Source organism: Pholis gunnellus (genome assembly GCF_910591455.1).
Source record: "Pholis gunnellus genome assembly, chromosome: 17".
Classification (NCBI taxonomy): Eukaryota; Metazoa; Chordata; class Actinopteri; order Perciformes; family Pholidae; genus Pholis; species Pholis gunnellus.
Genome location: NC_136544.1, coordinates 15,370,188 through 15,385,367, shown reverse-complemented (window position 1 = coordinate 15,385,367; position 15,180 = coordinate 15,370,188). Strand labels below are relative to the sequence as shown.

General features: G+C 38.1%; 3 protein-coding genes across 4 annotated transcripts; all 3 read right to left on the bottom strand.

Moving 5' to 3' along the window:
• Positions 1-35: 35 nt before the first annotated feature.
• antkmt (adenine nucleotide translocase lysine methyltransferase) lies at positions 36-3,151 on the bottom strand. Its single transcript, XM_079178391.1, has 6 exons — positions 3,135-3,151; positions 2,265-2,428; positions 2,064-2,168; positions 1,837-1,977; positions 1,375-1,425; positions 36-1,050 (listed from the first exon to the last, which is right to left on the bottom strand). Exons 2-6 carry the CDS (start codon positions 2,424-2,426, stop codon positions 820-822), a joined length of 690 nt encoding a protein of 229 aa, XP_079034517.1. The 5' UTR covers positions 2,427-2,428; positions 3,135-3,151; the 3' UTR covers positions 36-819.
• A 373-nt stretch (positions 3,152-3,524) lies between these two features.
• hirip3 (HIRA interacting protein 3) lies at positions 3,525-7,183 on the bottom strand (the record flags this gene model as incomplete). 2 transcript variants are annotated; one of them, XM_079178389.1, is made up of 8 exons in its annotated part: positions 3,525-3,803; positions 4,335-4,433; positions 4,699-4,846; positions 5,096-5,256; positions 5,354-5,749; positions 6,226-6,385; positions 6,503-6,623; positions 7,110-7,183. In XM_079178389.1, the coding sequence occupies 8 exons, from the start codon at positions 7,181-7,183 to the stop codon at positions 3,616-3,618; spliced, it is 1,347 nt and encodes a 448-aa protein (XP_079034515.1). In that variant the 3' UTR covers positions 3,525-3,615. The 2 variants fall into 2 exon arrangements, with proteins under 2 accessions (XP_079034515.1, XP_079034516.1); XM_079178390.1 differs by having other exon boundaries at positions 7,105-7,142.
• A 407-nt stretch (positions 7,184-7,590) lies between these two features.
• Positions 7,591-12,954, bottom strand: kctd13 (potassium channel tetramerization domain containing 13). The gene is made up of 7 exons (XM_079178199.1): positions 12,578-12,954; positions 11,266-11,526; positions 10,491-10,660; positions 10,235-10,324; positions 9,924-9,976; positions 9,572-9,767; positions 7,591-9,026 (listed from the first exon to the last, which is right to left on the bottom strand). Exons 2-7 carry the CDS (start codon positions 11,501-11,503, stop codon positions 8,787-8,789), a joined length of 987 nt encoding a protein of 328 aa, XP_079034325.1. The 5' UTR covers positions 11,504-11,526; positions 12,578-12,954; the 3' UTR covers positions 7,591-8,786.
• Between the last annotated feature and the right edge of the window lie 2,226 nt (positions 12,955-15,180).

Here is a 15,180-nt window from a genome sequence, read left to right as displayed (position 1 = left end):
GTAAACCCATATTGAATGTCAGACAAAGTGGGATTTCACCTAAATGCTACACGTTACCAGAATTAAAGTGACATGGTACATGAGAACGAGCAATGTATAATACATACATAGATTAGAGCAATTCATTTCGTTTGTTTTTGTTGTTGAAGAAACCATCACAGCAAGGTAAAAACTAAAAAATCTAGAGAAAAAGCATCAGTTATTGTACTCTTTATACACGATGGTCCCTGATGTTTTTTGTTAGTGTTACAATCTGTTTGTGAGAAACACTGACTAGTGTTAGTCTAGGTCTACCTTTCACATCCAGAGCCTGGAGAGACACATTCCACACCAGCTGAGGTGAAGACATTTCCACAGCACTAAGTGCCTTTGAGCGTCACACATAAAGCCTTTTACTTTTGTGTTCATCCTGCCTGTAGAAAACTAGCTGCATCATAGAATCCAAAATGTCCTCTGAAGTTGTCTAACTATACATAGGCCTGTATAAGAAATATTAAGTAATAATAACAATAATGACTAAATTCAATAACACTTACAACATAAAATAATCTTCTGTTTTGTGGCATATACTGAACACAGTAGAACAAAATACAGATGATACAAAATGTTTAAGCTTGCTCTCCCCAGGCAGGTAATTCTTAAAAAATATACAGTGTTCTTATGGCAAAGCCTTGCTCGGGAGATTCTGGTTCAAACGTGGTTCAAAAATGTCCTACATTTTCCAGGAAAGGGTGTTTATATCTCATGAGGAGTAAGTTAATGACTCTGATTTAATGTTACCATTACAGAGTGCAAAAGACTCGGAAAATCCAAGTAGCTTCAAGTGGATCCTTTCTCTTTGGTTAGTTCATAGTTTAGGTTGCTATCCGTGAGCTTGTCATTTTTCTTGAAGATGTGCTGTCTTTGTGCTTGCATGCTATATGCCCAAGCTCTGTCCACACCATGTCCCTCAATCCTGCAGGGTGTCCAGTCAGGGAAGGGAAAACGACCAGCTACCACTAAGGCATCATCAGGAAGCTCAGTCTGCAACTTCTGCTGCAACAATGAAAGCTATGGAACACAAGAGCACAGTAAAACATTACTGTAATACGTCAACAGAAACTTACTGAAATTGACCCATGATAATGAATCTGAACCACCTGAAAGATTATTCTTAGATTTTGTTAATATCAGGAATCTAAAAAAATGTAAGTTCATGGTAGCTGGGTTCCTTTCAACAAGTTGCAGCCACCTGGCTTAAAGAGTATTATCTCATCATCTCACCTAACTTTTAATAAGCTGCATTTCTTCTTTATTTCTGCAATGTTTGCTTGGCTGTGTGCTACAATGAGATGGCCCTTATTCTAGTTTATATCGGTTCATTATATTACTCACCACACTAGGAGCCAAAAATACTGTCACATTTTTGCATTCTGTCAAGTCGACCTGTGATGAGATACAAGGTAAGTTGTAAATAGGCCACTCCATTAACAATTTATCTTTAAAAAGCACAAATACAACAATCACATGCAACAAAAAAAGTGCTTTTTCAGTACTATTCAAATGGAAGAATAAAGTTAACTTAAAGTGCAACACTAAGAACACTAAGTAACCTGTATGTGAATTATTCAAAAAGTTGTTTGGTCAATTCCCTTCCATATTTGCTAATACGAAACTCCTTTGTCAGCAATTTAGATGGAGATAGTCAGATTGTGTTGTTCTTGCATTTCTTCTAGGAGTGGGGACATTTCCAATCCAACTATCATGTTGTTGCAAACTACAGTAATATTGTGAAATCTTGTCAATTTGAACAGGAGTGCCATACTAATGCCATAATACAAGTGATAAAAGTCGGACCTTCCAGAGATCTTCCCGTCGGTATGACACTTCATCATGATGGCCTGCTCTCCAGGCATGAAAGTTGGCCAGGCGAACAAGCCAAGGGTTGAGCTCATACCCAACAGCAGGAGTGAAACCCTGCCGATGTGCTTCCAAGACCTCGAGGGTTAAAAAGGACCACGGTCAAAAAACATTGCTAACCAGCGCAAGAAAAAGGAGCCAAAAATAAACTTGCATATACTTACAATGCGGCCATCACCAGATCCCAAATCCACAAGGCCTCCCTTTCGACCTCTAAACATTGTCATTACATGATCTACTTGAGCTTTGCTGGCAGGAATGTACGGGACCTAGAAGAAATGTAAAAGAGATAAAAACAATTGTTGTACAGATTGTACAAGAGTTACATTACGTAATTCAAAGTGTTATGAAGGTGTAGACCATACCTGTAGCCTCAAGGGGACTTTTCGGAATCCTGGCTGGACTATTCCCACCCATACGGCATAAACAGAAAGCCCAGTGGCAGCAGCTATCTGAGCAACACCCCATCCTCCGAGGGGCTTCGTCTTGAAGTCAGCCAAGGCCTCATCGGGTGCATCATCATCCATTCCTGCATGAAATATGTAGCTTGGGTTTTAAATTAATCTAACTTTAGAAAATATACTAACATTTGCAAGGGAAGGGTTATAAAATATGTATTCTTTTCATTGTGTGAAATTGTATATTCTGTGGCAAAGGCGCTTGACCTTGAAAAAACAAATACAGTATACTGTACACCAATTTGGTGGACTGGCTCTGTGATTGCAGGCTATACCTTCAATTATTACTACATAATGTCCCTTGTTACTTTTTGCTTCAATGGGTTGTTTTTCGTTTACAATCCTCTTCCTCTAACCTTAACTGTAGATGCAATTTTGCGATTGGAGGCTGTACTGGTATAGAGAATGCCTTGTGCAATTTATTACATTTCGCCTCAGTTTAGAAACATCTGATGACAAGAATGTATAACCTAGGAGTTAAAACAAAAACATAAAAAATATGAATTACAAAGATATATATATAAAGCATTCGTTTAAGTCATTTTGATCCAGCCTACACATATGTAATGTTGATATTTTGAGGCATCAGTTACAGACGGGTTACGTGCAGCAGGTTGAGGGTCACATGCATGTAGTTATTATTTTGTATCCAGACGATGTCAGAGTAAAGTAATGACACATTTATTAGCAACAGCATAACATAATGCTGCCGTATCCACACAAACACGCAACAAAAGTGCGGCCATTAAAGTAATTAGCAAGAAATATCTCAATGACCTGAAGGAGTGCGTGCGGACTACAGATGTGCGACAGGAACGGTAAAGACGGAGCGGTCCGTCTGCGAAATAGTCCGTAAATCCAAGAGCCTCCTGACATTCGTTCCGCACACATTTCCAAGGGTAACAATATAAAGATTGTGTAGCTCAACTCCGAATTTCTGAAAAGATTATAATGTGCTCTTTGCCATTTTTTCTAGTGCATTACTTTGCCGTCTAGTCCCTGTAATTACTTCTATGTCCTCTGCCTGTTTTATATGCAGTTTTTAGTTCAATCAACACTCTTTATGCTTTGATTCCCTGGTAAAAATAAAATAGTTGTTCCATAAGATCACAATAGCTTTATTTGAAATATAACAAACGTTCATTTACCATAATACATTACCATATTTAACATCCCCCCCCCTCTATTTTTGTACAAATAAAAGGGAATGCCCATATCCAAATGCCGTCTTGACAGAGCACAAGAGAAGACGTCTCTGTCAGTTGCTCTCTGCATCATCACTGATGATCCCCTGCAGGTTGGCCCAGTCTGTGGCTCTCCTCCGCCCTCTGGGTGTGTTGTTTTCCTCGTCACTATCAGAGCCAGAGTTCAGAGAGCGCAGATATGTAGCGGACGGAGGGCTGGGTTGTTCCTGCCATGCTGAGGCTCCTCTGCGTTTTGGTCGACCTGGGAGAGGTTTCCACATTATCTTCCTTAGTAAATGTTTTCACAATATTTATTTATATATAACAAATATATTATTTCAGTGTGTGGTGTATGCAACAAGATTGATATTGTTTTGGATGATGGAGAGTTTTCTATTTGAGAAACTAGTAAATGTCTACAACTCTTCAAACTATGTTAACAGTCACAGTGCGTACGCATCACATTAACAATGTTACTATTATTTCCCCCACAAATATCCTATAACTGCCAAGCCCAATGCATTTATACTTTTTTGCTTATCTAGAATTAAAATTGATCCAACTAGTCTTTCCTGTATTGATTAGAGATATGCACAATAAATAAGACAACAAATGGAATTTACACAAATTGAGGGGAACATACAACAAAATTGTGCACTTTTCTTGGCAAGTGAATCATTGTGAGAAACGGTGCTTGGCTACTTAGAAAAACTAAATAATGACTCTCTTCCTCCAGAAAACCAGAAACTCACATAGTGGGTGTCAACACTCAAGAAAAGAAACAAATAGTTACCTTTTGTGGCAATGATGTTGCTGACATCGAGCTCAGCTAGTTCCTGAGATTCCTCTCTCTTCATTCTGACTTTTTTGCATTTGATAATAGATGGCTGACCTGTGTGAAAAAAAACACACAAACACACACATTATCACTTTAATCAATGTTTCCCAGAGTTAAACAAATTGTGTCAATTCTAAAGAAAATTAAACAGAACATACAGATTTGTTTTCTGGAGGCCACAAATATCACCTCTACTCTTTCACCACTTACAATCAACTAGAAATACATGTAAGATACCTTATAATGGGCAAATGTAAACATTTTAGCAATTATGCCCAGAATGTGTGGTATGTTGAAAAGTGAATGTATTCCCACTGACCATGGACACCAAGACCTTCAAGCTCCTTCTTCAGAACAGCCACCTGGGAGCGAACAGAGCGACAGCCGCCGAGGAGCTTCTTGTAATTCAGCCTCACACCACACAGAGAAATGTACCGCTTCAGCCTCACAACAGCTTTGTCGTCATCCTGCAGGACGAATCCGAGGGAAGACATGTTGTGAAGAGAAGCTGCGTTAACCGTGATCCTACAATTACATACACAGGTGTTCTGGCTATCCCTTTCTTTCTACTATTCATATTAGACTTTGTCTCTTGACTCCATTCAAAACACGGAGGGCGATCAAGAAAATTTCAAGGCACCTTTACTCAATTTAAAGAGCGAGGACGGACTTCATTAAATGTTTACAAAGCTTGATAACACCAATCATAGGCTCACCTTTTGACTTCTGGCGCTCTTCTCCTCTTTTTTCGTGGCTTTCTTCTTTTTGTCGTCTTTTGTTTGTTTTTTCCCACTATGCTGTTCATCCTCCAATGAGGGGAGTGATGATGAATCTGAGTCTAAGTCGGTATTTTTGTGTTCCACCGAGACTTTTTCTTCTGCATAACACAACAAAAAGTCATATCAAGTCATAATAAATACATGAAATTAATAAACATTGAAGTACTGGCTATGCAAGTATAAAGTTGCAGTCACCTTTTTCACCGTCGTCTGAGGAGTCATTGCCGTTGATTTTGTCACTTTTTTCTGACTTGCTGTCCGTGTCCGTTTCTTTCTCTTTGTCACTCTGTGGTGTTTTCTTTCCTTCACTTGTATTGCTGCTTCTTTTCTCTCCATTCTTTGTAGCATTCGCTCTCTTCATCACCACTTCTTTTGGTTCGTCCTCACAGGTACTCTCGTTCTTATCGTTTTCTTCCGACTTATTCATTTCCTCATCTGTTGAGTCTTCACTGCTTATCCGTTGTTTACCGTTTGCATTTGTCTTTCGCTGTGATTTTTTCACCTCTTGCTCTGCATCCTCAGATTCAGATTTAAGTCTCTCTTCTTCTTCACTCTCACTTCCTGTTTTGCAGTCGTCTTCGTCCGCCGATTCTGTCATGAATCGCACAAGGAAAGACAATGGTTTACAACGGAGCAACAAAACTCACTGAAACTAGAATTACAGCCTTGCGGCGGTGTATTAAAGATTTGTGAGAAATTGTCCTAATAAGCGTATTCAAAAATGTGGCCAAAAATGTGTTTTGTTAGTGATCATTGACCAATGTCAAATGTCAAATATTTGTTGGTTCTGGCTTCTCATATATGATGTTTTCTATATTTCATTTCACAATAAACTGGATATCTGTGGGTTTTGGACAGTTAGTTGTACAAAAAAAGACCTTTTGACATCAACAAGGAATGATGGGCTAATATTCAGACCAAACAATGATTCAAGGAAAAGAACTGCAGATTAATCGATAATGAAAATAATGATTTCTTGCAGCTCTAGAGCTACTGTTAATTATGGTCCAGGACATTTTTTATGAGTAACTTTAGAGTAGAACATGCAGTAGACCAAAAGAACCTACCCGATGACGAGTTTGACTGACGACGTGATCTCTTTGCCATGGACTCTTCTTCATCATCTTTGTCTTCTTCCTCCTCACTTATCACTTCGTCCTTTTCTCTCTTCCTTTTGTTTTGGGGCTTCTTGCTGGTCTCCAACTCACTATCATTTTCGTCATTGTCCTGGCAGGAAAAACAAATGGAGCATAATGACAGTATTAACTACAGAACTAAAAACGATCCGCCCACAGAAATCCAAAACACTTAAAGAAACAAGATGTGTAGGAAGAATTCAGAAACCTGCATTTTCATCAGTTCCTCTTCAACCACCTGTCTCATGATATTTCTGGCTTCTGGACCTAATGATTCACATCGCACATGAGCCAGATATCGCCTTTTTAAAATCCCTAAGGTCAGCGTGCTGCAATAACAAATGATAGAGATTAATCATGGTGTGAGAGAGAGGAAGATTACAGCAACAGGCAATTAAAGTATTTGTGTTTTTGAACACAGACCAGACTGACATCTAAAAACCGATACATACCCACACTATACTGATTCTAAATCAGATGAAGTCAGTACACGACAAACCACAACATGGTCTGCGTCAGGTGTGCGTATTGAGTTGTCTTTATGAGAAATGGCGCATTAAAGTAACAGCGACTGCAATGTTGGCGTAAAATGCGCAACATGCAGCTGGTTAAAACCAACTGATGACCCTGGGATGAGTTAACAGGTAACGTTATATGTCTGTGTGTATTTCTGTTAACTGCATGTAGACTAGTCTGTAGACCAAAGTTAGCAACATGAATTGTCACCAAACACGCAAACAATCGATGCGCAAAGACCTGTGTACTTATTCTCGGTACAAACAACACTAAAAACCTCTTAAATGCTTTAACAATACCTGAGGTTCGGCTCATCACGGAACTGACCACACACAAACTTGCGGATAGCCGTCGCCTCTTTCTTTGACACCATCATTACTGGCTTTGAAGGTTTCTTTTTGGCGGCAGCGGAGACGCCAGGCAGTTACCGGAAGTGACATCAGACGCCCTGTCAAAATAAAAACTATAAACCCACCCACACATATTCTCTAGCTTTTATCTCATGGTAATACCTTTATTTAGTCTTTTCTTTAATGATCAATATATTTCATAAACTCTCAAAATGACATGTAAAGTTATAAAGTCTCAAATTTCTTACCAGCTGTTTAAATAAATGAAAAGTTTGGAGCATATTAAGTAAACACAGTAAAACATATATTGTGGGTAACTCCCATTTGTTTTCTGTCAACATTTATGTTTTTAAGTAAATTTCTTTATTGTAACATTTTGTAGGAAAAAATAAAAACCAAGAAGCTTCAGTTTGATTTCACAAGTAATTTATTCAGAACATTTCCATGACCACAATAGGACGGAAGTCATATTAGTGCATATTTGAAGGTATTCTAAGGTGATATTATTAAGGGTCTGAGATACATATTGCTCTCATTCAATGTTTTTTTCCCCAATATTCAGAGAGATTAGGTTTACTCAAAACACTGGTGAATATCAGAAAGAAAATGTGTATCCTCTCCCCGGGGGGAATACAAATAAAACCAAGCATTAATTGCCTATCATCACTGTATGGCCAATCACCTGCAGCACATTTCAGTGGTTCAGTACAAAACATAAAGCAAAAGTGAAAGATCATGGCTCAGAATAAAACACAATATCAAAGAAATGATCACGGTTCCTCATGAAACATTAAACTGAAATGTAAGTACACTATTTAGTCATTTACAGGAGTCAATTCAAAATCTGGTGCGTGCCGTACAGTGCATCATATCATTCCAACAATTTAAACTCACTTGAGCACTAGTTAACACAAAGATTGCATACAATACAAAAGTTAAATACCAAACAATAAATTAGGTTCATAAATTAATTGATAAAAACATCTTGAAGCAACAGCAGTAATAATTTAAATAAAGAAAATGGAGCTGCTCAACAATCTCATTCATAGACAACCTTCCTTAAACGGCTACCCAGTTTTATTCCAGTGTTAACATATCTAGGCTAAGCTTGACCATCCTCTGTTCATTACTGCCAGGCAGCATATCAGTCCAACTTATGAACAGGCAACTGATGTTTCACACCCTGAATAAACAGACTGACAGTGTTTCCTATAAGTCAAACAGAGGAGGGTGCCAGTGCATATCATTAACACCCACTCTAACAAGTGGGGTGGGAGATGGGCTTGTAGGCCCATTCGGTAACATACAGGAAGTTCCTTAACATTTGAAAAGCAATATTTATGCCAGTTTCACGTCCCAGGTAATTTCACACATTTCCTATTTAAATAATGTACACAATTTGTTTTCTTGTAAACAGAAGCATTTTTGATGTCCAAACAACTCTTACTTCAGTTACAGATCAGTCATCGACTCCTACATTTCTGTGCAGTGACGTATTAAGATATTTGAACGACATAACTAGCTACCGAGCTATTGCTATGATCACGGACATCTCTTTCATTCCGGCAATCAAGGAAAAACGAACATATATAAATTCACTCTCTCCGGGCCTCGTGTTTCACATTATTAGTCCTTATACACAGTTTGCTGACCGGGCCCTCTTTCATCGTGCATAATATGCCTCCTTACGTGGATCCGTCTTACTCGCCTCTCGCCTCCCGTAGCTCCCTCTTCCTCAGCTCCCAGTGATGAAGCTGAGCCTCTTGAATCTAAGAGGTGTAAGCCTCCTGGACCAGATCCTCTGCCATTCTCGTAAATGAGGATATTGAGGGTCTCTTCAAAGATTCGAGCCTCAGGAAACTCAACCTACAAAACAACCAGGTGAGATTTCCCATCAGAGCAGTAACATTAATATGTTGACCATAATAGCTGAACATTATTCGCAATAATACGACAATGCCATTTAAAAAAATACACCTATTTTGTTTTCTGGTGTAGAGTTAGATGGGAGAGTCGATACCGCTCTCTAGCTGTCTGTTAAACAAAAAGCTAGGCTCAATCCCAAAGCCCCCCCTAAGGCCTTAAACCCTGAACCCTCAGGGACTTACTGACGTCACCTGGAAAATACGTGAGAGACTGTGAAGCCTTGAAATGATGTAAATACGAATGGGACAGTCAACGTCAAAATATATTATGTACAATAGTGGATACATATTATATACGAGTTACTCCCTGATCTGAAAGTCTTTCAGACTCTTTATTTACTCGTTTTTGTTCAAACAGCTTCAATAACAAAAGCTAGCCTCGCTCTGTCCCTGATATGTGTTAGTTAGTCATCTTTGGAGGTGCTTCCCATCTTTGTGCTAAAAATGCTCCAAGGACATGTATGTCTTGGTGTACGTCATGCTTACTTTGGTCTGCTTCTTCTCTGTGGCATAGACAATGGAAGTGCAGCATACTTCAGCAATCTTGCGACCTTCCCCATAGAAAGACCAACAGCAGATCTCATCCCCGAGCACATCTTTGACGAACAGGACGCGGCCATTAAATCGCAGCACCAGTTTGTCAAACAGTTCAATGTTCTTCAGCAGGTTATCGTCAGAGTTGCTGGTCACAGGGGAGAGACAATGAGGAAGTGAATATAAACTGAGAACATTAATAGGCACTTTCTCATCAAACTCCAAATAATGAAACTAAAAAGTGAAGGAAGAATTGTTTTTCATACTCTATAGGACACATGCAAGGTCAGCCTTATTCTTTTACCTGGTGTAAGAGTATTTGTTGTTTCCTCTGTTGTTCTGCAATTTTACTACCGGCTGTAGAGACAAGAAACTAATTAATCCAAGAAAATATGTAGTCTATAAATACAACATCTTCATCAAATTAAAGAAATACTGATAAACATTTCCTTGAGAAAAAAACAGACAACAAACATTTTAATTTCTCCCAATGCTAAATCACTTCAAATCATTTATTCTTTTTAATTCTGGACAGAAAAAAAGTGTAACCCTTGGTACACAGTATCTGAACACTTTTGTCAGTGGTTTATTTGTTTGAGATAAAATGCAATTTACCTTTCTACAAGTAGCAATCATCTTCTGTTCTTCTTTGGCTGAGGTGATCATGGGGATGCGACACACAGTTTCAAAGACATCCTTTTGTTTCTGACAGTAAACAGAAAGAAAGTACAATAAAATACATCGGCAACACTTGTTTGGAAGTATCAAGTAATCAACTTAGCAGATAAATTGTGAAACACCCTTCATAAAACACCAGGGTCTAAAGTAATGGCTTTAGGTTTCTTGTTTAGTCTGCCAAATAGCTATTTACCTGCATGGCACTGAGGCAGTGCTGGACCAGTCCCTGGACCCGATAGTACTGGGCCTCCTTCAGGACCTCATCCAGTTCTTTGTGGTCCTCCGGAAGTGGCACTGAGCCATCTCGCAGGAAGTTCAAAACAAGTCCAAAATGTCGGCCACACCTATCCAAAACTACCCAACCTGTGCCAGCAGGAAAAAACATTTTCAGTTATTTGCAATCTTCAGTAATCTTAATTACTTTTTGTCGTAGGCTAATGGCCGCATTGTGCACCCAGTCATTCCCTATGGAAACAGCTAGCATAGACACACCTTTCCTATAAAACCAGTACTAGAGGCCACACAAGATAAAGTTAATATCAGTCAGTGCAGACAATCCTGTAGCATGCGAGAGTGAAACATCTGGCAGACAAATCTCATTACAGTATTTTAGATGTTTGACTCTTACAGCACAAAAGTGGACGACACCATAAGTGTGAGACTTGTTGTCCAAGTTAACAAAAGTTGCACAGTTGCCCTTTATTGTATAAATCATGTTTTACATCAGAATAAAATACTCTATGATAAAAGTGTAAGGCTTAAAAAGGTAATCCTGATGTAAAACTAAGGTTTTGTCAAATTAGATTTCATATAAATTCTAAACAGGGCACCTAAAATAAGTATGATACTAAGGCATAAGGAATAATATTGCATACTGGTATTAATGGCACAGCCTTCAAGACATTCAACAATAACAATGTGGATCCAGTGAAAGTGTTAGTGCTCATCAGACAGACGCATCCACTCACCTTCCGAGTCTATGGAAACCTCTGTTCCTCCATCGCATATGCTCCGCAACAGACTGTCTTCCTTGCTTAACGTCTGAACAGTTGTATAATGTAGTGAGCCACCCACATTTAATTTGACATACTTGCTCCCCAGAAGACCTCGATTTCTAAACTCATCTGTGTTGTGGAAGGCAGGCTGGGAAACAGCAGACTGGGCAGAGTCAGCAGCATGACTGCCTACTGAAGCCTCAGCAGACATGGGGCTGAAGAGTCACTTCCTGACTGGAATACAGAAGAATATGATGGCTTGTTAGTCTAGGTTTGGGTTAGAACAAGTGATGAAGGATTTTATATTCATGTTATTAGTTCAGTTTTCTCTTAATTGACAAAAGTGAGTAACCCATGTATAATGGCTGAATCTGTAGTACTCTTTTGTTGTTATACAGATAAGGACGTGGTTATTTGTATTCACAAAAGCAGCAGAGACCAGATGTGGTAAAACATCCTAAAAACCAGGGCAAAGCACACTGGCAAATAGATAAGTAATTATTATGGCTGGGGATATGGATGTAAAAAGCTAATTGTAGTGAGAACATTTGAGCATGAAATTGAGAGATCACAATATATCCTTTGCTATTACGAAAGTTTTTATTATCTTGATTTATCTTAAGCAAAGATGGGTGTGAAATGCTGCCCAGAAGCACATATTTTTCAGCTTTTAACATTAAGGAAATTGAGCTGCTATTTTCGTGGTCCTCACAGATCATCTGACTTACTGAAGAACCCTCTTTAACACAGATGCTCTACCACACCCATTGTGTGTCCTGTACTTAAAGACATACATTTCGTTCTCTACAAATTTGACAAAATACAAGGGTGTGAAAATACCCTAAATGGACATTAAATGTCCATTTTATTTCCAAACTGCAAAACAAGTATAACTCAACTACCTAGTAATAACTAGGTCCTTAAGTGTAAAGTGCATCAGTTGACTGCCAAGCATTTGACACACCTCATCATAGTGGGATAAAGGAAACACTGTTTCAGAACATTATTCTTTAATGTAATAAACAGAAGCAGCTTGCACGTAACGTTAGCCCTCCTAAAACGGACTGTCTGCGGTCTCACAGCAGTGTTACAGCCACCTACAGCTGGACATTACTACCACCAAAGTCAGGTGTCAACAGAATGTTAGCAACAACAAAGCTAGCTACAACCACAATGCACCGTTACCTCAAAAATGACTGAGATCTAGTTAATTGTTGAGATAGATGCTAACTGATAAGGCTAATACATTCAAATATTAGGTTAGCTTATACCAAAGTGTACTTACCACACTGAACATCCAAGGGAGCTGCAAGAGTTAACCTAGCTAACGTTGAGCCAAGATAGCTAAATGTGTAAGCGTTAAATCAGCTAGCAATCGATACTCAGCTAGACAGCTAATACTAACAGCCGTTAGTATTAGCACAACGCAGCTAACGTTTGACAACTCATTTTAATCGCAGCCAGCCTAGCTAGCTCAATCAAAGAGGCTAACAATAGCTAGTCTATTTAGCTACGCTTTAAGCTAGTAATGCTCATTTATTTTTGAATCGCTTCTTGGGTGAAAAATGTGATGCTTGCCATCAAAAAATGATAATTGCTATTGTAAGAATGGCCAGTTCCATTGTAGGAGATACAGATTATTAACTGATGCTAACAGAAGAAGCTAAGTAGGTCACTCGGAAACGAAACTCGCACATCTTCTTCCGCTGCTTTCTTCTTCTACTTCGTGTTAGACAGAAGCCTGTGACGTGCATTAGCGCCACCTTGTGTACAGTAATATCAGTATTAACGTGTTTGATATTAATATATACACCTTTTACAATTGTGATTACTTAAATGCCAATTATTACATTTGTTCAACTGTTTTCTGATGTGGGGATCAGACATTGCTTCGAATAATGTTATTTTGGCAACACGCGGGATGACATTTAACTGAATTTATTTAGAGCCACAGGTGTTTACTGCTCTCTAGTGGACATATTGAGCAACGGCGATATTAATTTCATCAAGGTAGCGTTAACATCTATGATGCAGGCATGAGAGTATGCTACCACTTCCGATAAATACAAAAATAATGTGGCCAAACTGAAACAATCAGAAATCCATTTACAGAAATGATCGTGAAATGATCATGTTTGTTATCCTGTATTGGTCACTGTTGATCAACAACTCCACACTCTTCAGGGGGACTAACACAGACATGTTTAATCTGATCTATCATTAAACTTTAGGGGTATCCACAATCAAAATCAATCAAAATCAAATTTTAAATGTGTGTTTATGTCACGCTAACACTTGGAATAATGATACACAAACATTATCATGGCTACTTAAAGGTAAATTATCATTTCCAAATCAAATTATTGGTGTATTTTCCTCCAATTTGAATTTTAATTTAATTTCCTTGTCTGTTAGATATGAAGAAAATAGGCATAAGCCAAAGTTAAAAATGATCTCTAAAATCACCCTCCATTGGACGAGTTGTATTAGTATCAATACAGTGCATGTTTTGTGTGCAGACAGCTGTAGATGTTGTTATTTGGAAAAAAAGATATGGCACATTTTTACAATTTTTACACCATTCAACAGAAACTTTATTTCCAATTCAGCAAATAATTGACTGCCTTCAAAAGAGTGTATTCATATATGAAGCAAAGTAATGCTACAGATGATAAGAGAAGAATTAAGTCTACAAAGCAACAGTCTCCAGGATCCTTCATTTGGCACAGAGAATGAGACTACATTCACCGTTGAAACAATCAGTTGTAAATAAATACATAATGCATCACAGCAAGCAGCCAAGTTTGTAATTTTTCATCAACATAGTGCATACAACATCAAATCTGATAACAATGATAACTGTCAATAACTATAATGATAATGGCAAGATTGAGCAGAAGCAATATAATTTACAATCAGTGCATGCTCTAAGCATAATGACATTCATGTCCTCACCTTTACCTTATGTGTCATGTGACACTGGGTGACGATGCACTCCAGAAACAGTGAAGAATAAAATAAACTGCCTTTGTAAACAGTATTGCAACAACAGATGAAACACGTAGGGACATTAAATTATTCAACATTATATTTTGGCACTGAATTTTCATTACATATATAATGAAAATATATAACCTCCCGTCACCATGTATAATTGTATATATGAGGCTTTTATATATAATTTAGTATATATATCAACCTCAAGCAATATTAAGTCAGATATTTACATTCAATTTGTGTGTGTGTGTGTGTGTGTGTGTGTGTGTGTAGGTGTGTGTGTGCATGTGTGTTTCACAAAGAGAGAGAGAGAGAGAGAGACAAAGTGAGGAAGAGAAAAAATAACTGTTGATTTTAAACTCCTTCTCATGATTGAAATTAAAGTATTCTTCCCCTTTTACTGTAACACTTTGTAAAATGTAACATGAGCCACTCTAGAAATGAAAGAAAAACATTCAGTGAGTACTGTACGCTCATGACTGTAACCTTTGATAGTTACAAATAAAGTATTGCCAAGTTCTCGAATATTTTGGGCTAATAATAATTGAATTTAAAAAATAAATCAATAAATTTCCCTTTACCCTTTCCACCTCTTCTGTTCTTATTCCTCCCACATTGTTCGTTGATCTTCGTTATCAATTTCTTACCCTTCATAAGGCACCAGTTCTAGCGATACAGAAAGTTGGACCGTGAAGTAGGACCCACGTTTGGCAGACCACTATATCAGTACAACAAATCAAAATAAAGCACTTCCACAGTGATGGTAAAACAGAAAGATAAATAAAAATGAATGATAAAAGGGGAGTGAGGCCTTATAATACTAAGGAATTTGTCTTCCCAAAGAATTTAATCTTTCTCTGGTTTTCAATTCTCACCAAGACATTTTCTCCT